Consider the following 10,151-nt stretch of genomic DNA (forward strand, 5'->3'; position numbering starts at 1 on the left):
TTTACTGAGTTCTGGCTCGGGCGGATTGATGTTATAGCTTCTCTATTGTGGACTCTACTCTGCAAATGATATTTATTCCTCCATTATGGTTGAGAAAAAATGGGTTCTTCACTCGAATTTTTCAACTCTGACGGACCAGAGGTAGGTTGATACTCGCAATTAAATCCACCTGTAGATTGGGGTTGGTTGGTTTGGGGGTTGGTTTACATCTTTGTTTGGACCCTAACTCGTTCGCTCGTTTACCCTACCAACAACCCATTGTTGCCTTGGCCTTACTTTTTTGGCTCTGACTAGTCTTCTCACCTCTTGATGACTCAATTGTTGCAACTCTTCCTACACAATTTTATTTTATTTTATTTTTTTCAAATGGGTAGGATTAAGTTTAATTAACTAAATAGAAGCAAAAGATTCAGAGGGGCAGGAGATCCCAATGAACTCCTCAATACAGATAATGGTACCAAATAAAACTAATAAAAAACTAGAAATGGGGTCAAGTAAATGATTCAGTACGTACACTAGTTTTTTTTTTGGCTCACCGGTCTGAAAACTGAAAAGGGCCTTAAAAAAAAAGTGGGTTTTGTAACAGACCAAAAAATTAGCTGCTGGTCCAAAGTCCAACTGAACAGATCTTCCAAAGTTTCTTGATCGAATTAAATTTATGATCAAATTAACGGACTCATCAATCGTAACTCTACTCTGAGTTCGTGGGTTTCCAATAATTGATTCGCTGTCTGTTTTGTTTTTGTTCCTCTCCTTCCCTGTTTGCAATTAAGAGAAATTTATTAGTGAAGAGTGATTTGTGCACAATATTGTTATGTACAATATTTACACAACTAATCATATCGGTTGACTCATGTATATAGATCCTATATGTATAAATTCTAACAATATGAATGATTGTGTAAATATTGGGCACTATATTATTGTTGTGCATAGATTATTTTTCTTTATTAGCAGAGCAGGAGAATGAATTTTTTTTTTTTTTTTTTTTTGAACAAAGTAGCATGTGCTACTCAATATATTGATGAAAAAACCTAAAGGCTTACATCATGAGAAGGAGGTACAAGACCCCAACAACTCTAAGCCAGAAGGATCTGACTTAAGAAACAGCTGCCTTAACAGAAACTTAAACCTTACAAGAATTACATTGAGGCCTCTCTTTACATTAATGCACACTCTCAAAATAAAAGAGGGCCTATATAGCATTTAGCCTCTAAAATTCTAGTAAAATTTAAGCAATACAAAGACAAACTGTACTGGAGAAACAAAAGAATGTACAACACAACAGCAGAAACACCCAAAGCAGGACGCCGGCAGTGGAGAAATGGCCAACACTCCGCCGGAGCGGCGGCGTGTGTAGCACATGCGCCGACACCGGAAGCACCCAGCAGCAGATCCGATGCCGTATACCCCCGACGCCGACAAGCACAGCTTAAAACGACGGAGCGTGGCCTTTACGCGCAATCAGAGCGTAAAAACTCTCTAGCGCGTGAGGACCACGCGCCGATCTCCGGTGGACCACGCGGCTGAAGCTCCCGGCAGTAAGGGCGGAATATGACGGGGAACACAGCTGGGTGGCGCGTGTCTAGCAGAAGTCGACTGATGTGCGTAGATCTGGCTTCGAAAACCAAGAGAAACAAACTTAAAAACCGGCCAAAGCACTCTGTCGACGACACCGGAGTCTGGCCACTCCCCAAACCGGACTTCTTGAAGAAGTGCTGCACCCTTTGTACGTTATTGACACTTGGCATCAGTCCTAGACGTTTAGGCTTCAGAAACCACCAGCTTCTCTCACAAGGATAGCAATGTTGCCTTTGGGCTAGACCCCTGAATTACTCATAATTTTTTTTATTTAAAAATATATATATATATATATATATGAAAAAATTGTCGATGTGATATAAAGTAAAAAAATATTTTTTTGTGAGGATCCTTTAAGAATTTTTTTTTTGTGTGCTTTGACCACAACAAATAATAAATATGTTTATTTTGAAAAAATACAAACAAATGTAGATCTAACTTCTTACTTATAAAAATTGGCTATTAATCCCTTTGAAGTAATCATTTGGAGGCTCAATTCTCTGGAAGCGATGATTTATCACTTATTTCCTAACTTTCAAGCAATAGAAACCCCGGGTTTCTATCAAAATCCTGAGAAAAGAAGAAACAATGCAAAAGAGAAGTCAAGGAACAAAAGAGTCCCTCAGAGAATGTAAAAAGAAGGTAGTTTTACTAAAGGGACAGGTTAGATATCCAACAAATCCAATGGTGATGTATTTGAATGAAAGTTTACAAAGGGAATTTTATGGTAAAACGTTCACTAACAAAAATTGATATTCCAATACAAAATATTCCGTCTCTTATTTTCTAGAGCATACGGGCGCTTGTGCATAGGAAAACAATAGTCAAACATAAAACATTTTCGGTTTGACCGACAAAAGCTTATTTAATTTTTGTAAAATGATTTTTATATTTTAAAGTCGTAAACTATTTTTTGAGTTTTAAATTCACATTCTCAAATTGCCAAAACATCGTTGAGACCCCACATGGGCCTCATAGGGACAGTTCCAGGACATTGCCAAGCCTCACCGACACACCACCAGAACCCCAGTTGGGATTTTGCCAGAAACCCGTCAGGACATTGCCAGAACTCAAAATTTTAGTTTTTTTTTTTTATTTTTTTTAAAGAAAAATATATTAATATTTTTATGTTAAAAATAGAAATTAATTTTTATATGTTAGTATGATTGAATTGAAAATATATATTAAAAAAAATTGTGATTTTCTGTACACACCAAACGTCGACAAATATTTCCATTTCTGCGGAAAAACATTTTCATAAAAATCGAAATAAACGGAGCCTTTATTATTGTTCACAAAATCCGAACATGCGCCTTTGTGTCAAATCCGTGGGCTTAACCTTGTTTTTCAATATTTTGTTCATTGGGCTAGGCCCAGTCATATTTTTTTTTTTCATTCCTGGCCTATATTGCGACGTCGTTTCCTCAGATACGAGCGGAGGCCCTCAAATAAATCAAGTAAACGCTCTACATAATACTCTGCCCAATAGCAAGGAGTAACGTAGAAATCATAGGCCGACTTGAAAATTAAACAATGGGCTATTGGGCTTTGTAGTCGAAGTGAAGTGATATCTCTCCTGTCTAATAAATAGTGTATAAACTTTGCCCAAACAGGAAAGACGTGCAATAAATAGAAGAAAGCTTTGGATTCAACACCCGTGATCAAATAAACGCTAAAAAAAAAAAAAAAAAAAAAAATAGAAAAAGTATTATTTTATGGCCTAAATTTGATTTAACAGATTTAATAGTTTATTTGTTGTTAAAAAACTTTTTAATGACATGTCATTATGTACACATTTTATATGCAACAAAATAAAATATTGAATCCCATAATAACCTTTCCCTCCTATTTATTTATTTATTTATTTTTCATTATATGTCCTCATTTGTTTTTCTTTTTGGTTATTGAGAATGCAATGATCTTTAGAGCACTTATTATAACATTAGTCGACTCGTTTAATTAGTTAATATCATGAGATTAGATGTTTGAGTTCTCACTCGTTCTAATGAGCTGGATCGTGTATTTAAAATTTATCTAAACACGACGTGACGTTACTTTCAAGGGATTTTACACCTTTTTTTAAAAAAAAAAATTTGGGGGTAAATTTAAGATGTGAGAATTGAATTTTTCTCTTTAGGGATGTGGATGAGGTATTGATGGTTGCCTTTTATGGCCAAAAGAAACCATAGAAAGAATGGTATGGCACTTTTTACGTTAGCTCAGTTACTAGTCGCATCAGCAGCACCACCAAAAAGCTCGATCCAATTGAATTTTTTAATTTTTCCATAATTTAATTTCGTTTGAAAACTGTCTCTAGGCCTTGGGACAAGGAAGCCGGGGGTGGGGGGGTTCAGGATTCAGGAAAGAGGGGGGAGGCCAGGGGGAGAAGAGAGAGAGATATTAAAAAGCTGCAAGGAAAAGAAAGGTCTGGTACTTTGGACACAGTGATAATGACTGTAATGTCTTTCTTTCCCTTGTTTGGGTGGGAAGCTTCTTTACTCCTTCCTAAGGTACGGGCAGTCCCTGTCGAGGAGTGTGATGCATGCATTGACACATTTTCTGTGGATCATAATAGACTTGTGCATGAAGGGTACCACGACGACGCTTATTATGGAAGAAAGAGTGAGGTTGCAGCAAACCCATCCCATCTCTCCCATCTTTTGTTTTTTTTTGTTTTGTTTTTTCTGTCCTCTAGTGCCAAAAATGTCTCACCCCCTTTCCCATCCTCATCTCTTCAAATTTCAAAGGATGCTTCTCTAAGTACTTAAAAAAAAAAGAAACAAAAACAAATAGTTTATCGGATAAATGGGTCATGTCAATACGGTTTGGATCGGAGTCGGTCATGAGAGGCTCTCGTTGGGTTTTATTTGCTCAAGCAAGTGTTCAGACTGCTTCTCACAATCGGACAGATAGTTGTGAGAGGTTCTCGATGAGTTTAACCTTTTCGAATAGGTGCTCGGACGGCCACTCATGATTGGGTAGATAATTGTGAGAAACTCTAAATGAGATCTACTTACTTGAATTAGTACTCAAACTACCTTTTAAGACTGCATTCTGAACAAATCAAGAGATTGTAAGGAATTCCAACTAATTCCTAAGGTGTTGGCGTAAAGAGTAGTGCATGTATAGGGCAAGTAAGCCATTCATTGATTGTCATTCATTGGTCATCGATCGATTAATCTCCTAATTAATGAGCTAATGGAGAATATATCGTTACAATAGCTAGCTAGTATGCTTATGCAAGCTGCTATTTTCATGAAAGTTCCCTTCCCACCAAGCATTACAAATTAAGGCCAAACAACCTTTACCTCATAAAATTTCTGCTACTTTTGGTAGTGAATATTCATGAATACTAGCAACGCTTAGCCTCTAAAAACTTGTCAAAATGTAGGGAATATGAATAGTTACAGCATACATATATATGTCAACAGAAAAATGTTATATACTTCACTAATATCTCACAAACGTCTTACTAAGTTGACGTGATAGGGTTTAATAGGCATTGTTAAAAAATAAAATAAAATAAAATATCTAATAGCTATTAAACCCTACGCGCTAATATAACAAAATATTGGTGTGGTTATATAACATTATTCTTCTCAATATTATTATTTGTTGACAGTTTTGTTTTCGACTAGTAAAGCTCAGTATAATGTAACATGTATTGCATATTTACTTTAAAATAATTATAAAAAAAAATCGTTTTTATTTTATATTTGCGAATTGCGCGCAGGATGATATCTTCATGGCATGGTGATAGCTTGGTACGGATTCTTTCTCGCCTGATTGCTTTAAAATCGCTCATAAGATTGTCAGTTGAAGAGCGACCTTCCACGTAATGTAAAATGAAGGTGATAGATGATCAATCCGGAAAATTCGAAATTATTTCTTCTGTATTTTCCCAGCCGTAGGCAAATCTACTTTAATTAGGGATTATCACAAACAAAGTCTATATATCCAAATGACTTATTGTCAACCCACCTAGTCTTGAAAGTTGAAATTAATAAATACATAGCTTTCCCTTGCTGCTATGAACAAAATGACTAAATACAGCTCTTTTATGGACTGAGGTTCCTTACAATTGGAATCTTTGTTATTTTCTCGGTCCCCTTCTCTTTGACGACCGGGGTATGTGAGAAGGAGTTTCGTGTTTCGACACGAGTTCTCCTCTCACAGTTCTCTGTTATTACCTCTGCTTCTTCATCTTTGGGCAGGGAATGACAGGGGATCTGAATCATTTTTCCTAGTAATCTAATACATTATCATTGGTTGTTGTGCAAATAATATTTTTCCACAAGAATAGTTGAAAAATAAAATTATTAACTAAACATAAAAAGACAAAGTACTTGAGACATTTTGTTCATCCACATCGAGAATAATCTTTAACGTGTTAATTGAGTAGCACCTCATCCTCCCTTAATTTCCCTCTACTAGGAAATGGCAAGGACATAAAAAGAAATGAACTTTCTGATGTGACTTTTAATAGTGATTCATATCAAATTTATTGATAATTTTAAAAGTCTCGTTAAGGAGTGAAATTAGAGTATGTATAACCGGCGTTATTGTAATCTAAATTACTATAGCTATATCTCACATTCAAACCCAAAGACATCCACGTACTTGATGTTTCTCTAGGCCGGCCGGGGTGCAAAAAATACAGAAGCTAGAAGAGAAATTAGCAATGATCGATGGAAGGGAATAATATTATTGTAGACGGAGTAAAGGAAGCGCAATAATAACACCAATCGCATGCATAAAAGGGAAATTTAGCACAAAAAAGGAAAGCTTACAGAAACGTTGTGATGATAAGTACTCAACACTTTGAGCAACATCGATCGCAAACTCAGTTACCCAAATAAACTGATAATTAAAACACAAACCCATTATTGTAATCTTAAATATTATCCTAAGTTCTAATACCTATACATAAATATCCTCGATCAGTCAGTTCTTCGTCTTTCCTTACATATCGTAATTTCCAATATTTTTACCAAGAGGGGCATTAATTAATTTCAAATCTCTTACCTCTTAAACGAGTCAACTACCATTCCCGCCCACCAAAGTTCCTCTCCTCCTGATTACAACATCTTAACAAACTACTGGCCGTTGTGATCGCCCTTGTTCAGTTTTAGACCATAATTTTCCCACAAGTTGTCCCCATCACCCATCAAGAAGGGAAACGCGCAGCTGTCGTGCACAGAGTTTCCAGCATTGGAATTGGAAGGCGAAGAACCACCGTCATTCCCTTGTAGTCTTACCGCCTCCGGCTCCGGTTCGCTGATTTCGCAGTAGGATCCTCCGGCATGGTTGTAGAGGGACGACGGCTGGTCGTGACTATTCTGAAAGTAACCGCAGCTTCTCGAATTCTCCTTTCGTTTCTTGTTAGTCTTTCTAGGATAATTATTGATGCTGTCCCATTTGTCTTTGTACATCAAGGAGCTTCTGTCGTACCCCAAACAAGCCATTTTTCCTGCTATTTCCTCCCACAGAACCTCTTCTGAACACCCGCTTTGCCGGAATCTAAAATCCATGGCTGTTCTCAACTGTATTAGCCTCGTGATCTCAGACTCAGGCCAGCTTTGGTCACCTTTCCCACCATTGTTTAGTATTTCACTTCCATCCTCATTCTGGTTTTCGCTGTGGTTTTGAATTTCCGGAGCCTTTATTTCGCTTCCTGTTAGTTTTTGCAAAGCCTCCATCAAAGCTGAATCTCTAGCTTCAATCCAAGCTCGCTCTTTAGCCCAAAATTTGTGCTCCCTTTCTATCCTGGCTGTCTCTTGCTTCCTCCATTCTTCCTCTCTTATCATCCTCTCTTGTTCCTTCTGTTCAAGGCCTTTCATCAGCTTCTCCAACCACGCCTCTTGTTTCTCCATCAACTTCCTCATCTGAGAATCGATGAAGTCCTTTATCTTCGCCTTCCAGCTTCTTCCGCCTTTTCTTCTCCTCCTGATCTTCTCTACTGAATCATTCTCCGGCGCCAGCGCTGCCCCAGTGCTGAGATCGTTGTCGTCGGAGGAAGACGTGTCGTACTCAGAGGAATTGGAGAGGCTAAGGCTATCACAATGCTTTTGAGATTGAAAGCCCTCTTGGTTTGCTTGAGTGGGGGTGTGAAATCGTAGGCTTTGTCCAGGAAAATGAGTTTCTGGGATCACTGAGGTGTTATTGCTGGTTTCTCCGTAGAGAGCTTCGAGTTGGCGAAAGAATCTGTAATGCTTACCATCTTGTCTTCCAGCCTTACCTTCCTTAGTTTTCTTGTAATATTTATACAAGTTTTCAAACTTCTCCCTGCATTTCTTCCCACTTCTTTGGTACCCATGTTCCTCAGACATGATCCTGCAACCAAAAAAAAAAAAAAAAAACGAAGTTGAAAAGAGAACAAAAAAAAAACAAAAAACGAGTTAAAATTTCTGTAAGAAAAGACATGATGATAGGAGGGAACCCTAGATTGCATTATAAAAAGAAAAAAAGAACATCCCATCAAGGTTCATGTGGAGCTGATCTTAGATAATGCTGCTCCGTATTCTCATATGCTTTCCCTGCTGAGTGATTACAGTAATTGCAGTTCATAAAGATGGGTCTTTGATAGGGGAGTTCTAGCTAGAAAATGCCTTTCGATCAGATAGAACCAGTAGTGGCTACTTAAGCAACAATTTTAGCAAAAAAACAGTAAAACTTGCACTTAAAAGAAGGGTACACATTTTCAAAAACAGAAAACGAGTCAGTGGAAAGAGCCATTCTAACGATCAGCCATTAATTCTTCTGACACGAAACTTGGAAATTATTGAATGTCTCCAAATGATCGAACATCATAGTGTATCCATTTTCTAACTTAAAACCGGTTTACAAAGACATAAATCCCTTCCAAAGTATGCAAATATAATAGCGAAACAGTAGGAGCAGTAATTTTTCTCAATACTTCCTTCTAACGTGGGCAAACCACTGAATCCTTCATCATCAATGTTAGAATATATTCTGATATTAGTGATTCATTTTTTTTTTTTGTCTAAGTTGATCATGTTTCTTTGTATAGGTTGAATTTATTGTTTAATATTTTCCTTTTATTCATCAATAAAAAAAGAGAGGGGAAGAAAGTGAGAGCCAGAAAGTTTTAATGATAAAAGAAAATAAAAGAAATAGAGAGGAAGAGGAAGAGGAAGAGGAGGAGGAGGAGGAGGAAGGATTAGGGCACATAATATACCTGGAAACTTCATCCCACAAGGGGCCCTTTTGATTAGCCTCTTTGAACTTAGGATCAAGGCGAGATCTGACCTCAAGAAGAGTGAGAGTCTCTTGTCTGGGCCATCTTCCGGTGCCGCCGTCGGGTCCTCCTAAGCAGCCAGTGTCGGCCTCAAACCCACTGAGGGAAGGAGTGGAAGCAGAAGTGGCGACAGTAATGGTGGGAGTAGTGGCGGCAGTAGAAGCAGAATCAGAGCGGAAATCATGAAGCGCACGGGGAACCATCTCAGCCCCTACTTGACGACCCACCATCATCATGTCGTAGTGGTGGCTGGGCGGGAAGTTTCGGTGGTGGGTAGAGAAGAGCTCTGGCGGCGGCTGTGCGATGGTCGGCAAATGGGACCTACCGTTCATGAGCTGCCTGAGATCGGGCATTCCATATTGATCCTCCATTTCCATGGGGTTTGAAATATGAGAAAAACAAAAAGAAAAAAAGGCCTATGAAGAAAGATAAAGGTAGTGAGAGATAGACAGAGAGAGAGACACAGAGAGGAGCGGCAGACTCGGATCGTGTCGTCCACGAAAAAGCTCGAATTTATGCACAGGACAATGGTCCCATCTCTGTGTCTAAGTGTAAGTAATGTGTAACTCTCTCTCTCTCTCTCTTTTGAAATGGGTTTCCTCGTTCTGTGTAGGGTCTTTGTTCAGTACTACAGAGGGGTAGAGAGTCGAGACCGAGTGTGTGTGTGTTTTTTTTAAAAAAATAAAAAATAAAATTGTAGGAGTATTTGGACAAAGTCGATTAAGGATAACGATTTATGTTTGCGTGTGATAGCTTTGATCTTGTTTATAATATTATATAAGTTAATTTATTAATTTTGTATTAATTTTGTTTCAATTTTATAAGTTATATCAAACATTGTCAATCTTATTATATATATATATATATTATTTTATTATTATTATGAATGAGTGAAACAAATCAAAACTCTGTACAGACTCGAAACTAGTAAACTGGATTAACGAGTATAAAAAACAAACTTCAAAGCCAAACCAAAATATTGTCGCGTTGAATTATTGTCATATGAATATATAGGTAGAATATATTATAATTAATTAAATGAATGAACCCTTTAAATTTAACCCAAACCCTTTAAATTTAACCCGTTGATTTGTAATAAATTTGCATCAAAATTGCAAGACTTATAAAAAATTGTCCCCTCTAGAAGAGAATATGAGAGAACGAAAACGAACAAATTCGTAATAATAGTAATAGTAATGAGGGGCTAGTGAATGAGTGACACGTGGTGAGATGCAAGACGATGAAGGGATTACAGACCATATGTGCATTGCTGACGCATGGACAGTGCCTAGGATCCTGCCTTTTGACCGAC

At 37.6% G+C, this 10,151-nt stretch overlaps 1 protein-coding gene across 1 annotated transcript; it reads right to left on the reverse strand.

Annotated features, from left to right (window-relative positions):
• Positions 1-6,331: 6,331 nt before the first annotated feature.
• On the reverse strand, positions 6,332-9,430 carry LOC133874338 (trihelix transcription factor PTL). The gene is made up of 2 exons (XM_062312236.1): positions 8,780-9,430; positions 6,332-7,914 (listed from the first exon to the last, which is right to left on the reverse strand). The coding sequence occupies exons 1-2, from the start codon at positions 9,214-9,216 to the stop codon at positions 6,678-6,680; spliced, it is 1,674 nt and encodes a 557-aa protein (XP_062168220.1). The 5' UTR covers positions 9,217-9,430; the 3' UTR covers positions 6,332-6,677.
• Positions 9,431-10,151: the final 721 nt, after the last annotated feature.

Source organism: Alnus glutinosa, chromosome 7 (assembly GCF_958979055.1).
Source record: "Alnus glutinosa chromosome 7, dhAlnGlut1.1, whole genome shotgun sequence".
Taxonomy (NCBI): domain Eukaryota; kingdom Viridiplantae; phylum Streptophyta; class Magnoliopsida; order Fagales; family Betulaceae; genus Alnus; species Alnus glutinosa.